This window comes from Diabrotica virgifera, chromosome 2 (assembly GCF_917563875.1).
Source record: "Diabrotica virgifera virgifera chromosome 2, PGI_DIABVI_V3a".
NCBI classification, from domain to species: Eukaryota; Metazoa; Arthropoda; class Insecta; order Coleoptera; family Chrysomelidae; genus Diabrotica; species Diabrotica virgifera.
Window position 1 is genome coordinate 57493459 of NC_065444.1, and position 15839 is coordinate 57509297.

A 15839-nucleotide genomic window follows, 5' to 3' on the forward strand; every position below is an offset into this window, starting at 1 on the left:
CTCCCGATCGGCTGGCTCCATGTCTACTTGCCAATATCCACTTTTTAAATCGAGTGTGGAAAACCAACGAGAACCGGAGAGAGTATCCAATGTATCGTCTATTCTGGGCAAAGGATAACTATCTTTTTTTGTTACCGCATTGAGCTGGCGGTAGTCGATACAAAAACGCGTTGAACCATCTTTCTTCTTTACCAGAACTACTGGTGATGTCCATGGACTGTTCGATGGTTCAATTACCCCTTGTTTGTCCATATCCTTGATAATCTCTTCGGCTTCATCTCTTTTCGCAAATGGAAGTCGTCTAGGCCGTTGTCTGATTGGCTGAGCGTCTCCGGTATTTATTTTATGCGTTACTATGCTTGTTTTGCCCTTATCCTTCTTATCAATAGCAAAAACATCTTGATACTCTATCAGCATAGACCTTACTTTTTCCGTTCGTTCATAGTCAAGGTCTTGGCATCTTTCAATGATCATCTCGACAAGGTCTTTTGGATACTTTGACTTTGATGATTTCTCATTGGTATTCATAGAGCAAATTGAAGCCACGGGAACACACTGTCCGATCAAAGCTCCTCTACTTAACTTAATAGCAGTTTCCCTTAAATTCATAACTCTTACAGGGATGACATCTCGAACTTTTACCAAAGTTTTCGCCGTTAGGAACTCGACATTTTCTACATCTTCGACCATCCTTAAACTTCCCTCTCGGCAGTGTCCATCAAGCATGGTCATCAGAATTTTCTCACTATTACCGGGTATGGTTACGTCGCATGTAGTTAGTAAGCGGATGACATCTTCTTTGTCGTCGTGAAAGGGCAACTCTTCACCGTTGATCCTGAGAACTCCATTTTGAACATCCAATATTGCCCCCACTTTTCGTAGTACGTCCATCCCCAATATGAACTCGTCGGAGATCTCGGGAATTAATACTTGATGTTCAACTGTGGTCTGGCCAATGGATACTGACATATTAGCCTCGCCATATGTATTAATTAGCTCACCAGTCGCTGTTCTAAGCTTTACTGTTGCAGGTGATAATTTATTATGGTCTCGTACTACATCTGGACGTGCGATAGTTCTCGTTGCACCTGTATCCACCAAAAATGATCTACATCTATTACTGATACGACCTTCGATGTATAAGTTGTGGATTCCACCGGAGGACGTAAGGTTGACAGTTACTATGGGGGCTCTAGTTCTCGAGGTCGGCAGTTGCCCCTTGGTGTCGACCCGCTCTAGTTTTCCGACGGCTGTACGATCTTCTTACAATTACGACGAATGTGGCCTACGTCTCCACAATTCCAACATCTAGGCTCGCGTCTCTTTGGCATCTGATTACTTAATACTCTCCGTATCATTTCCTCCAGACGTTCATCGTTGTGTTCGTCACTTTCTTCAATGGTTCTTACTCTATGGCCTCGTGAAGTTTGACTAGCCGTTTCGTGTTCCAATGCAATAGCAAGTGCTTCATCTAAAACTTTCGGTCTTGCTAGTCGTAAAGCTTTCTGTAGTTCATTATCTTTCAGCCCATTGACGAAGGTATCTACTGCAATTTCTTCTAAAACGCTGTCTGGCACCTCTGGATAAGCCAACCGCACCACACGAGCCACATCTGCTTCAAATTCTTGCAGATTCTCACTTGCTCGTTGACTTCTACTTCGCAGTTGTGCTTTGTATACTTGTTGTAGATGGGCATCTCCATAGCGTTTTTCTAGACGAGTGAACAAGGTCTGGTAACATTTTTCTTGACCCTTAGGAATTGATCTTAATATATCTGCAGCATCACCTCGCAAAGCAGCAGTCAAGGAAACAGCCTTTTCTTGTTCGGTCCAATGGTTGGCGGTCGCAATAGCTTCGAATTGTCTAAGGTATATGGACCAAGAGGACTTCCCATCGAATGGTGGTAATTTAAATCTCATATGATGCGATGTTTCGTCTCTCGGTGTTTCATCCTTCACTACAAGATCTAAAGCTACTGCATTAACTGATGGTTGTACTTTTGTATCAGTTATCATGCTCTCTAGTTGTTTGATCTTCTCTTCTAGCATTTCTTTATTGTCGTCTACACTTTTCTGTATATTATCGAATGTTCTGGAAACTTCTTCAAATTTCTCGTCGGTCTGTCTACAAACGTCTTTTATTACTTGAGAAACACTTTCAAATTTCTCATCGATCTTTTGAGAAACACTTTCAAATTTCTCGTTGTTCTGTCTAGAAGTTTCATCGATCTTTTGAGAAGTCTCCTCGATCGTTTCAGAAACAGTTTTTAATTTCGATAAGATTACTTGTTCTGCTGACTGGAAGTGGAACGTCTCTGGGTCATCTCCGTTCTTCGTGAGGACATCCTTGAGTCGTGCTTGTAGGACTATCTTGCACCCACTGCTGTCTAATTCGTACTCTTCTAATTGTTCACGGAGCTGTTTTATGGTCAGTTCTTGTAGCAACATCTTTGGTCGGCACACACGTACTTTTCAAAATGTCTAAGTCTTTCCGAATACCGAACAATCAACGCACTTCAATTATTAACGACGAATAAAGTTCAAAAGTCTTTTAAAAGTCTTTCCGAATACCGAACAATTAACGCACTCCGATTATTCTCGACGAATAAAGTTCAAAAGTCTTTTTTTTACTTTTCATTTATTTACACTCCACACCGTTAACACCACTGTAGCGTGATTAGTGTAATTACTTCTAATTACAATAAAACTAGCGGTTCGTAATTTATATACGACTTTATTATTTATTTATACAAGTTTACTTTACAAACTTTAGCTTAAGACTAACTCTATTTACAAATATGTCCTATTTATATATGCGATACAGATATTCCAGAAATATCTATATATCTCCAGCTATGTCCATGTGACCGCTTGCACGTCATCGTCGCTGCATCGGCGTATCTCGAAACATCGATAGTGTTCTGTCTGTCCGGAGACGGGAGCTGGTATACGAGGGTAGGTCAATAATTATTTTGTTACAATATACTCTGAGAACGAAAGGCTTCATGACATAGAACTGGAAGGTGTCGACACCTTCATATAGTTAGGCTCGCTGCTAACTAAAGATAACAATGTCAGTGAAGAAATTAAAAGAAGAATAGTGCTCGCCAATAAGTGTTACTATGGCTTAAGAAGGCAGATGGCCTCAAAAATACCTAGAAAAATTAAATTGACTGTATCCAAAACACTAATAAGACCAGTGCTAACATATGGTTCAGAAACTTGGTCACTTACACAGAATGACCAAGAACTGCTCAAACGTTTTGAGCGAAAAATCCCAAGACGAATATATGGAGGCATAAAAGAACAAGGTTTGTGGCGCAGGCGTTACAACGTTGAGTTGTATAGAAGTTTTGGAGAACTGACGTTGTAAAATTCGTTAACGTAGCACGCCTTAGATGGATAGGTCATGTAGTCAGACGAGAGGAAGATGCCGTAGTTAGAAAACTTTTTGACCGAGGAGGACCGATAGGACAACGAGCAAGAGGAAGATCGAGACTTAGGTACCAAGACAACCTAGAAAATGATTTGAAATCTATTGTAATTAGAGCATGGAGAAGAGTTGCCAGAGACAGGGGCGAATGGAGGATTCTTCTGAAGAAGGCTTTGGCTCATAAAGAGCTGTAACGCCACTGATGATGACGATACTCTGAAAACATCTTTAGAGAAACCTTGGACGAATCAGAAGATGGTATTGCAGCAATTGGTCGACTTATAAATAATATTAGATATGCAGACGATACAGTGCTGGCAGACAGTGAGCAAGGGCTCCAAAGAAGGATAATGTTGTAGGAACGTGTAACAAATATGTATGGCCTAAAACTAAATTGTAAGACGACAAAAATAATGATCATGCCGTTAGATAGAGTGGAGTAAATATGCTATTTGGGCTGCAATATTAAGGATATTTGGGATCATAGTTACGAAATAAAAACTCGCATTGAAAATGCCAGAAGCTTCTTTAACGGTCTTAGGAGTATGTCCTACAACTTGTCCCGAAACAGGTCGATTTTTATTTTTAAATTACGATATTTTCGCATATATTTCATAAGAGTGACGTCATGCATATGGACGTGATGACGTAATCAATGTTTTTTTTAATGAGACTAGGGATCGTGTGATAGCTCATTTGAAAGGGTATTCAATTCTGTATTTAGTAATATAAATATTAACATAATTGTTTATACAGTGTACATTTGAAATGTGGTACTAACGTCGTATGTTACGGGTCTCATATACAGGGTGAGTCATGAGGAACTGTACATACTCCTACCTCGTATAGAGGTCCCTATGGGGAATAACAAATGACCATTAAAAAGTGTCTGCTCCCATTGTTTAATAATATACAGGGTGAGTTTCGCATTTTGACAGAAATTTATATTCGTCATAATTTTTGAACGGTCAGATCGATGTGTCTCTTATTTTGGTCAATCGTTACACTATTACCACCTAATCAACTGATTTATTCAAACTAGAAAAATATCAGGTCCGGCTTTAAAAAAAAATTAGTTCGTTTGGGTCTTAGAAAAAATTTCACCCTGTATACGCTTTTTGAAAACTCTAATATGAATTTTACAAATTAGACAAATAGGCAATTAAAATGGCATATTTATTTTTTTCCGCACACGATTGCTTAATTTTTTATAAATAAATCAAATTTGATTATGAATTAAAAGTTTGGTAAAGTCAACCATAGATTTAACAAAATTAACTTTTATTACCAAAATTAATTTTTTTTGAACAAATATTTAATTTATGTTACCACCCAATCAACTGATTTATTCAAACAAGAAAAAAAATCAGGCCCGGATTTAAAAAATAAGTTCGTTTTGGTCTTAGAAAAAATTTCACCCTGTATACCCTTTTTTAAAACTCTAATACCTATGAATTTTACAAATTAGACAAATAGGCAATTAAAATGGCATATTAATTTTTTCCCCACACGATTACTTAATTTTTTATAAAAAAAAAATCAAATTTACCTATGAATAATTAAAAGTTTGGTAAAGTGAACCATAGATTAAAAAAAAATAACTTTTATTACAAAAATGAATTTTTTTTGAACAAATATTTAATTTATGTCACCACCCAATCAACTGATTTATTCAAACTAGAAAAGAAATATTTAATTTATGTCACCACCCAATCAACTGATTTATTCAAACTAGAAAAGAAATCAGGATTGGCATATTTATTTTTTTCCGCACACGATTGCTTAATTTTTTATAAATAAATCAAATTTGATTATGAATTAAAAGTTTGGTAAAGTCAACCATAGATTTAACAAAATTAACTTTTATTACCAAAATTAATTTTTTTTGAACAAATATTTAATTTATGTTACCACCCAATCAACTGATTTATTCAAACAAGAAAAAAATCAGGCCCGGATTTAAAAAATAAGTTCGTTTTGGTCTTAGAAAAAATTTCACCCTGTATACCCTTTTTTAAAACTCTAACATGAATTTTACAAATTAGACAAGTAGGCAATTAAAATGGCATATTAATTTTTTCCCCACACGATTACTTAATTTTTTATAAAAAAAAATCAAATTTAACTATGAATAATTAAAAGTTTGGTAAAGTGAACCATAGATTAAAAAAAAATAACTTTTATTACAAAAATGAATTTTTTTTGAACAAATATTTAATTTATGTCACCACCCAATCAACTGATTTATTCAAACTAGAAAAGAAATCAGGCGGATTTAAAAAATTTGTTCGTTTGGATCTTAGAAAAAATTTCACCTTGCATACGTTTTTTGAAAACTCTACTATGAATTTTACAAATAAGACAATTGTAGGCAATGAAAATGGCATATTTATTTTTCCCCACACGATTACTTAATTTTTTATTAAAAAAACAAATTTGACTAATCATAAAAAGTTTGGCAAAGTTTTTGCATAGATTTAAAAAAATTAACTTTTTTTACAAAAATTAATTTACAAAAACAACGTTTTTCTTAAAATTAAAAGTTTTACAATTTTTTTTTACTATAAAACGTCTAGATCTAAAACTCCCCATAACACTTCTTTTGGACTCTATAGTTTAACATAGACGTGATCAAATTGATAAATTTTAAATTTTTCCACCTCATTTTTGCGATTTACAAGTTTGCAACTTTTACAAGAAGAAGACTGAAAGTCTACAACAATTTTCATAGTTTTCAAAATGGTAAGAGATATGTGCTGTAATAATTTCAGAAAAAAAAAATATTAAAATGGAACAGAGTTGTAGCGAGTTAAACAGTGAGTTCATTTTTTTTCATTTTTAGGTTAAAATTCCGATTTTGACAAATTTTATTTTTTAATAAAAAATTAAGTAATCGTGTGGGGAAAAAATAAATATGCCATTTTAATTGCCTATTTGTCTAATTTGTAAAATTCATATTAGAGTTTTCAAAAAGGGTATACAGGGTGAAATTTTTTCTAAGACCAAAACGAACTAATTTTTTAAATCCGGACCTGATTTTTCTCTAGTTTGAATAAATCAGTTGATTTGATGGTAACATAAATTACTTATTTGTGCAAAAAAAATAATTTTTGCAATAAAAGTTAATTTTTTTAAATCTATGGTTCACTTTACCAAACTTTTAATTCATAGTGAAATTTGATTTTTTTATAAAAAATTAAGTAATCGTGTGCGGAAAAAAATAAATATGCCATTTTAATTGCCTATTTGTCCAATTTGTAAAATTCATATTAGAGTTTTCAAAAAGCGTATACAGGGTGAAATTTTTTCTAATGCCCAAACGAACTAATTTTTTTAAAGCCGGACCTGATTTTTTTCTAGTTTGAATAAATCAGTTGAGTAAATGGCAATAGTGTAACGATTGACCAAAATAAGAGACACATCGATCTGACTGTTCAAAAATTATGACGAATACAAATTGCTGTCAAAATGCGAAACTCGCCCTGTATATTATTAAACAATGGGAGCAGACACTTTTTAATGGTCATTTGTTATTCCCCATAGGAGCCTCTATACGAGGTAGGAGTATGTACAGTTCCTCATGACTCACCCTGTATACACCACACAACTAATATTACTATTCTCCAGAGGCTAAGAAAAGACAAAGAAATTATTTGCAATTTAACCAATAATGAACAAAATAGAAGATCCGATTTTAACTATATGGGGTAGTCCACTTAAGTAAATTTTTGATTAAAAACAATTTACAACATAATTTTTTTGAAATAATTTGAATTCTTCAATTATTTGTTTCGATGCCAGTGACAACTGCAGAAACAGAACGATGTGTCTCTGCATTGAAACGTATCAAAACATGTTTTCAATTAAAAAAAAAATTATTCAAAAAATTCCAAATTTTACTGAATTGGTTATCGAAAAATTTTTCTAAAAAAAAAACAGGCAACTTGACTTTCGTTACCAAACTTTCTTGTAATATTATTTAAACACTAATTTATAATTTTAAGTCAAACAAATACATTATTTATTGTAATTTTTTAATAATATTCTTTGATTTTTACAATTTGACGACACTCAAAAAATTTTACCTAGGGCCTCAAGGGCTTTTTCTATCATAATATTATGTGTTCACCCCCCGTACTTTACACCAGGCGCCGCCACTGGTTATACAGCATCGTCAGGCCTACAAGAAACAGGCTAAAACAGTATTGTGTGTAAATAACAAAGATACTGAAAAGTTTATATAACGATACAAACAGTTATTAAGGTAGTAGAGGACTTTATTAGTTAACAATAGGTGTACTTTAAGTTAAATTAGATTTCAAAGTTAGAGTTGGTACAAAACCTCGTGAACCTTGAAAATGCGTATGTATAACCGAAATAAAATGAAGCCAAAAACATACGACTATTTTATTTGCTGCGAATTGCGCGACAGGGTCCCATCTGCACCCTGATATTTTCAGTAATGTCGGATTCAATCGTTTCGTTCGTATATTGACGTCACCAAATGAATGAATTAGGTTCACGAGATTTTGTAACAGCAATAACTTATAAATTTTAAGAGTTGACCAGGTTCACTCTGATGTTGACTGTCCGTGTTGTTGTAAAATAATGTATTTGACAGTTGAAAAATTGAACAATTGAATAATTGTAATTTTTCAACTGTCAAATACATCAGTTTACAAAAACAACTCAGACAGTCAACGTTAAAGTGGAGCTGGTCAACACTTAAAATTTATAAGTTAACTTCTAAATCTAATTTAACTTAAAGTACACATATTGTTAACTAATAAAGTCCTCTCTACTACCTTAATAACTGTTTGTATCGTTATACACACTTTTCAGTATCATTGTTATTTACCCTACACACAATACTTATATGTTTTTTAGCCTAAGTTTCTTGTGAGCCTAACGATGCAGTATAACTTGTCTTCTTCTTCTTCATGTGCCTTGTCCGCTGCGGACGTTGGCTATCATCATAGCAATTTTAATTTTGTTTGCGGCGTTTCTAAATAACTCTATAGATGTTAGTCCAAACTTGTAAATAGCGAAATCGGTCACCCCATCTTACTTTAAATGTAATAAAACCAATTTAAAGGATTGTGAGTAGAGAACCTTTCTTTCCCTACCATACATGAATATGTGCTCACACCAACAACAGTTTCATCATCAACAGAAAATTGGCTTACTTCGGCCACATTATGCATAATAATAAATACCGACTTCTACAGTTGATTCTACAAGGCAAAATTGAGGACAAGAGAGACCTTAGATGTAGACGTGTAACCCGGCTGACCATTCTTAGGAAATGGACTGGTGTCTAACGTCAACTGATCTATTTCGTACTGTTTTGAATAAAATAAGATGGGTCAATGTGGTCGCCAACATCTCTAGAAGATAGGCACCTTTACAAGAAGGACAAATCAGAACAGAAAAAAGCTTGCTACATTTCTTAAAAATAATATTTTTTGTTGTTGCAGGATCGAGATTACAGCCCACTTAGCACGCCGCGAGGTCCATCATCGATATTAAAGGCCGAACCCACCGCTTCCTGCTCGACGACGGATGTCACCGCGACGCCAAATAAACGCTTCACCAGTGATACTCCTCGAACACCCACACCCTTCAAGAAAGCCCTAGCGGATTTGGAAATGAAGTCCGGGCCGATCAAAAACCTTCCTGACACCCCATCCTCAAGATTGGAAGACATCACGGAGATCATGAAGAAAGATCAAGACAGTTCCCACTACGAAACGGACACCAGCGTCATGGTCACTGTAAGTTTTTCATTGATTTTTGTGTGTATGTGTGTCTTACTAAAATACGGGTGGTTAAACCAAAAGATATTTGCTTTTTTATGGTTTATAGTAAATATTAAGATTTTATACAGATCAACATTTCATTTTGGTTTATTTTCTTTACAGTTTTGCAAATATTCAATATATTTTAAAATGTTGGTTAAAATCCCAGAATAATATATTAGTACGTTTAAGATTTAGTCAAATATTGAAATATTTTTGGGAAATAAATTATTTCTATGTTCTTACTAATCTTAATAAAAATCCAAATGAGGAGAATTATAAGCCGCTAAACAACTTTTAGTTATAATAACAGCTTTTTAAAATAATCTTTTTTGAACTTTCAATTGTGGCTTTATGAAAAATTAATACATGAAAATAATTTCTATCCTTGTGGGATCGGTACTCACCGAAGGCATCTAAACATCCCGTATATGTATTTGGAACCTAGAAGTTTTCTATTGGTTCTTTGCAGCACGCGGTCATATTTTAACCAATAGGCGGCGAGGTTCCAAACGCATATACGGAATGTTATTCGGTGCCAAATTCATATACGGAATGTTAAATATTCGTACACCGAAAAAGATAAGTTTTTATTAGAGTCTGTTAAAAGGAGATTAATTTTAAAATACTTGTTACTGTATTATTAAATAAAAATAAAACAATTATAGTATTTGGAATGTTATTTTGTGTAAATTTATATGCGGAACGTTAAATATTCGTAGACCAAGAAATAGGACTTTTTATTAATCAGTTAAAGAAGACTGATTTTAAAATACCTATTTTGTTAATGTATTATTAAAGAAAACTAAAACAATGATTACCTATATGGAATGTTATTTGGTGCGAAATTCATAAATGGGATGGTATAGATTTGAGAGATATATTTATTTATTTGACTAAGCTTTCGCTTTCTCAGAATTTTTAATGACTTGCACGTGTTATTTAGTATGTTTAATTCTTTAATAATACAAAAAACGAATAAAGTCCTTTATAAAAGGTATATATTTAAAATCCCTAAAAAGGGCTACATTACAGAACCAGTTTTCGATTGGTTGACCAATCATCAACAGTGCATTCCTAAAATGAATATAACCTGATAAAATGATGCAAAGGTTTTAAAAGTTTGACTACGGTTAGAAAAAGTTGTAGGTTATACTCACGTGACCTTACCTTGCTAACCACCAAAATATAGTATTACAAATTTTATTTACATATATTACATAATTACAAATATTTTGTTTTATTTTTATTTAATAATACAGTAACAAGTATTTTAAAATTAATCTCCTTTTAACAGACTCTAATAAAAACTTATTTTTTTCGGTGTACGAATATTTAACATTCCGTATATGAATTTGGCACCGAATAACATTCCGTATATGCGTTTGGAACCTCGCCGCCTATTGGTTAAAATATGACCGCGTGCTGCAAAGAACCAATAGAAAACTCCTAGGTTCCAAATACATATACGGAATGTTTAGATGCTCACCGGAGGGACCGCAGACGTTCGGATACAATTAGCATCTCTTTGTAAAGACAAGGAAATCGACTTTACTAAGTAACAAGATATTTACTCAACACACACTACACGTTACACTATAACCTGATTGCTAAATCAACTGTACCATGCCAATAGAGTTGTCGAGGCATCTAAACTAAAAACAATTGTGGCGTAATCCCATATAAACATATTTAACTTAGACAGGCCACAAGAAAAGGATTATGAGACGACTTTTGAATATTACCTATCAAATACTTCAAAAGATGCACGCCAATTACTCATCTGTTGACGTCAGGGATTGTAGTACTTCACTAAGGCACCAATAACGAATTTGGAGATATTTTATATAGTAAACATGTAGAACGTTCTTTTTAAAGCAATGTTATCATCAAAAAGATTATAGACTATTAGTGTTAAATGAGTTACAACAGACAATTATTTAATGTTTGAAATTTAGTGTTCACCAAAGGACACCGCGCACATCTTATGGAAAATATAATGTCACTCAAATGAAATAAAATTTAAATGATTAGATTGGTATCGAAATTACAATTATTTCATATCATTGCGTCGACTCTGAATTTTGATTAATAACGGCGTAAATTGATATAACTAAATCTAAAATCAAATGGAAATATAAATGAGTTACAGAGAGAAGATATTCTGTGAATCGCCAGTTCATAAAACTGGCAGAGGGTTATTGTTATTTTATAGATAATAAAGTAGGTATAATTTGGTCAGTCGTACAAAAGTATATAGTTCCTCTAATCGCCTTAGTTCCCGCTGGGTTTCAATAGCCAGTAGATTATAGTATTTTTCAATGAAAGTTTTATGGACTTCAAAAATGGGATTTCGATAAGCTTTAATTAAAATTTACCCCGTTATTAATAAAAATTCAGAGTTAGCGCTTTAAGAGGAAACAGTAGCGATCAACAGGTAGCGAAAACGCGTTCCAAGATTGCGGCTGTATTTTGAATATTTTTTCGAGATATTTGGCATACGTATTCGTAATATAATAAATAATGGCGGTACAGAGCCCAATTTGAAAAATATATTAATACGTGGAAATTACTCTGTAATTAAATACAATATTAAAAAAAGGAGCCTGTACCGCCATTAAGAAGAACAAAAAAATACACTTTCTTCAAATAGACTTTTTTATCCGATGCCTAGATTTTGTGTCATTTTGGAACTACTAAAAATTTTTATTTCATTAGTAGTTCCAAAATGACACAAAATCTAGGCATCGGATAAAAAAGTCTATTTTAAGAAAGTGTATTTTTTTGTTCTTCTTAATGGCGGCACAGGCTCGTTTTTTTAATACTGTATTTAATTACAGAGTAATTTCCACATATTAATATATTTTTCAAATTGGGCTCTGTACCGCCATTCTTTATTATATTACGAATACGTGTGCCAAATATCTCGAAAAAATATTCAAAATTACAGCCGCAATCTTGGAACGCGTTTTTGCTACCTGTTGATCGCTACTGTTTCCTCTTAATAAGAAATGTTTGTAATTTCGAGAGGAATCTATTCATGTAAATTTTATTACATTTGAGTGACATTTTATTTTCCATAAAATGTGTGCGATGTCCTTTAACATAGATATTAAAATCCAATAAGTTTTTATAGCGAAATTTAACTTTTGGGTTACTTCGTATAGCATTATGATCATACAGGGTTGAAAAAGTCTGGCAACACGTTATTTTCTCGGAAACCGCTAAAACGATTTTTATAGATTTTGGTGGGTAAGCGTCTTTTAATGCGGCCGATATTATAGTGGTAATTACATTGTTGTCAAATCTTCCAGTTTTCTGGAAATCTAATGAAATTTCTTATTTCAAATAGAACACCCTGTATATTTTTTAAGTTTTGGAATCGTCACTGATTATCTTTCATATGATATTCCCTATACCTCAATGCCATAATTTCGGAGTTATTGCTACATTTATTAAAAAAAAATTAACAATTTATAAAAATTAATATTTTCAGCCCGGGTAGACATTATTTTAGGTTCTTTGGATCATTGGAAGCAAAAAAGCTCTTTTGTAATTTCTCTCTAAAGTTAATCGTTTTCGAGTTATAAACAATTTAAAACTGAAATAAACGAAAAATGACGATTTTCAAGGTTCAAAAACACAAGTAAATAAAATAATTTTTGAAATTACAAGACCTAAATTTAAGATCAAACCTTCAAAATATTGTTTTTTTTTAATTATTAATGAAACGCATATGAGAGAACGGGCAATCGGGCATTAACAACTAAAAAATAATATTTTAAAATGAAACAAGAAAAAATTGCTTATCGGTAACTGATAAAATAAGGCTTGAACTTGAATTTAGGCACTTCGTAGTGTAATATTTTTTACTTGTGTTTTTGAACCTAAAAAATCGTCATTTTTTGATTTTTTTTTTCAGTTTTAAATTGTTTATAACTCGGAAACGATTAATAGAGGAAAATTACAAAAGTTCTTTTTTGTTCACAATGATCCAAGGAACCTAAAATAATGTCTACCCGGGCCGAAAAAATTGATTTTTATAAATTGTTTAAAAATTTTTTAAATATATGTCGCAATAACTCCGAAATTATGGCATTTAGGAATAGGGAATATCATATGAAAAATAATCAGTATCCCTTAAAATTCCAAAACGCAAAAAATATTCCATTTGAAATAAGAAAGTTCATTAGATTTCCAGAAAAAACGGAAGATTTGACAACAATGTAATTACCACTAAAATATCGGCCGCATTAAAAGACCCTTACCCACCAAAATACATAAAAATCGTTCTAGCGGTTTCCGAGAAATTACCGTGTTGCCAGATTTTTCGCAACCCTGTTTAAACATTTATAAGTAAATGAAGTGTTAACACTGTAGCAGACAAATAAATTGGAGCAAACTGAGCATTGTTAATGAGCTAGTTACGATCTTTTTTTGTTTAGAACGATAGTGGCTATATGACCGGCAAACGAAAAGGAGCTGCGTCTTCTGCAGCCGGCAAAGAAAACGTACTTCCTAGCAAGAGGGTGCGTAAAGCGTTGGCCCCCTCATGGGCTTCGTCCTCCTCCCAAATGAGCTCCTCGGATATCTCATTCGCAGTCGAGACTCCTGTAAGTAAAATAGAATCGCATGCTTATCAAACAGTATTTAAATGATTAAATTAGACAGATATCTGATATTTGTGTACGTTGAAATACATTTTCATTACAGTATATTTACGTTACAGTTTGTCTAACATAGGAACAAGTTTGAAAATCTTATAATCGTCATAAAGTCACATGGCGATTGTAAGATTTTTAAACTTGTTCCTACGTTTGACAAACTGTAACAATGAAGTGATATGTAAGGGTGATATGTACCGTTTGTCAAACATATGAAAAAGTTTGAAAATCTTACAATCGCCAAGTGGCATTTTCTCTTTCCTACGTTTGACAGACTGAAGCAATGTTGCCAAAATTTATAAAATTTTCTAGATTTCATTGAATATATTTTCCTGTATATATTTTGATGTTGGTAGTTATTAGACATTTAAATTTAAACAATTTCATCAAAAATGAATAACCCTTTTCAATTTCGTTGCAACACGAAACTACAGCCGCATCATATTCTAGTTCAATCAGAGAGTGCAGCAAGCACCTCTACCGGTTTCGAAACTTATTAGTCTCTCATCAGGAGGCACATATGCTGCTCTCTCTGACGGATTGCAACGAACGAAATGGCAGGGATGCCCTAGCGGCAACTGCTAGCAAAAGACTAAGTTTTCAATCTAATAGCACATAAAACAACACCAAAAAGGTGCTAGTCTTTTGCAAGCAGTTGCCGCTAGGGCATCCCTGCCATTTCGTTCGTTGCAATCCGTGACTGCACGCCGGGGTTTGTTCTGGTTGGGTCAGAGAGAGCAGCATATGTGCCTCCTGATGAGAGACTAATAAGTTTCGAAACCGGTAGAGGTGCTTGCTGCACTCTCTGATTGAACTAGAATATGATGCGGCTGTAGTTTCGTGTTGCAACGAAATTGAAAATGGTTATTCATTTTTGATTTACATGTTTACTCTGATTGGAGTACGAAGGGAACCATTCTCGTTGGAACTTTACCGCGCTGAGCAGATGGAACGTGAATTATAAATTGTAAAATTTACTCATCTTCTTTAGTCTCAGCATCCGTTATGGCTTGCAAATTGTAGAAGCCTCGGAGGTGTAACCAGAGAAGGTTCCCATTGTTTTCAATCTGGTGGGATGTAGAGTAATATTTTGGTATTGTTTCATGTGTTATTAGATTGAAAACTTAGTTTTTTTTAAACAATTTCATCTTTATTGACTTATATTTTAATTTTTTGCTAATTCTTAAATCCGAGCGAAATATGTAATACAATACGCTTCATAAAAAAGTGCCTGTCAATTATTTGATATATCTTATTTTTTAACAAAATTAAAACACGTCGAAAGTTACATCACTGTTACATCTATTGATATAGAGTGGAGACACCACATTCGAATGTAAAGATAATATTGAAAAAAAGCTGTCTCTAGGAGCCTTACTAATCCTAATACTAACGAGTTCACTAAAATAAAAAGGTTACAAGTTAGATAAGGTTCAATATGAGTAGGCGCTTAATTATCCTTCCACTCGACCTAAGAGATCTATTGTGCCTCATCTCTAGGTTAAAGTTGTTCTTTCAGTCCAGATTTTCTAACAAAGTCTATTATAGCCTTTGGTGACACTTCAACGAAGTCGTAATGTTAGATGGCTTTTACGGACAAAGTTTCGTGTTCAACCTAAAAATCCAGTTTCTATCAGTCATGTGCCCCTTGAGGCGACAGTGCCCTGTTAGAAGAACTATGCTAATTCGCAGATCATTCCTATTCATAAATTTTTGGATAGCTTCTTTGAGGATTCATGTACAAAAGACTTCGAACGTTTAAAAACCCGTTTGTTCACACCATTGGTTAAGTTTTATTTGTTCCACCCCGTATGATAGCGTCCTTTTGGCTGTGCCTATTGCTATTCCAAAGCTTCTGGGCATATGAATGTTTCTTTTGTCCCTCCCCTTTTTTTGACCTCATTCTCCTCTTTGACACTTTCTTATTTCTCTCTTTGACAGTTTC

At 33.5% G+C, this 15839-nt stretch overlaps 1 protein-coding gene across 5 annotated transcripts in view; it reads left to right on the forward strand.

Annotated features, from left to right (window-relative positions):
• Window positions 1-15839, forward strand: part of LOC126880042 (myb-related protein B) — a 240374-nt gene that overhangs the window by 197075 nt on the left and 27460 nt on the right. For 4 of the 5 annotated variants that reach the window (XM_050643662.1, XM_050643665.1, XM_050643664.1 and 1 more), the window contains exons 7-8: window positions 8910-9206; window positions 13676-13843. In XM_050643662.1, the coding sequence (XP_050499619.1) occupies window positions 8910-9206; window positions 13676-13843 (465 nt within the window). The remainder of the gene's footprint in view (window positions 1-8909; window positions 9207-13675; window positions 13844-15839) is intronic. The other variant, XM_050643666.1, reaches the window with a different exon arrangement.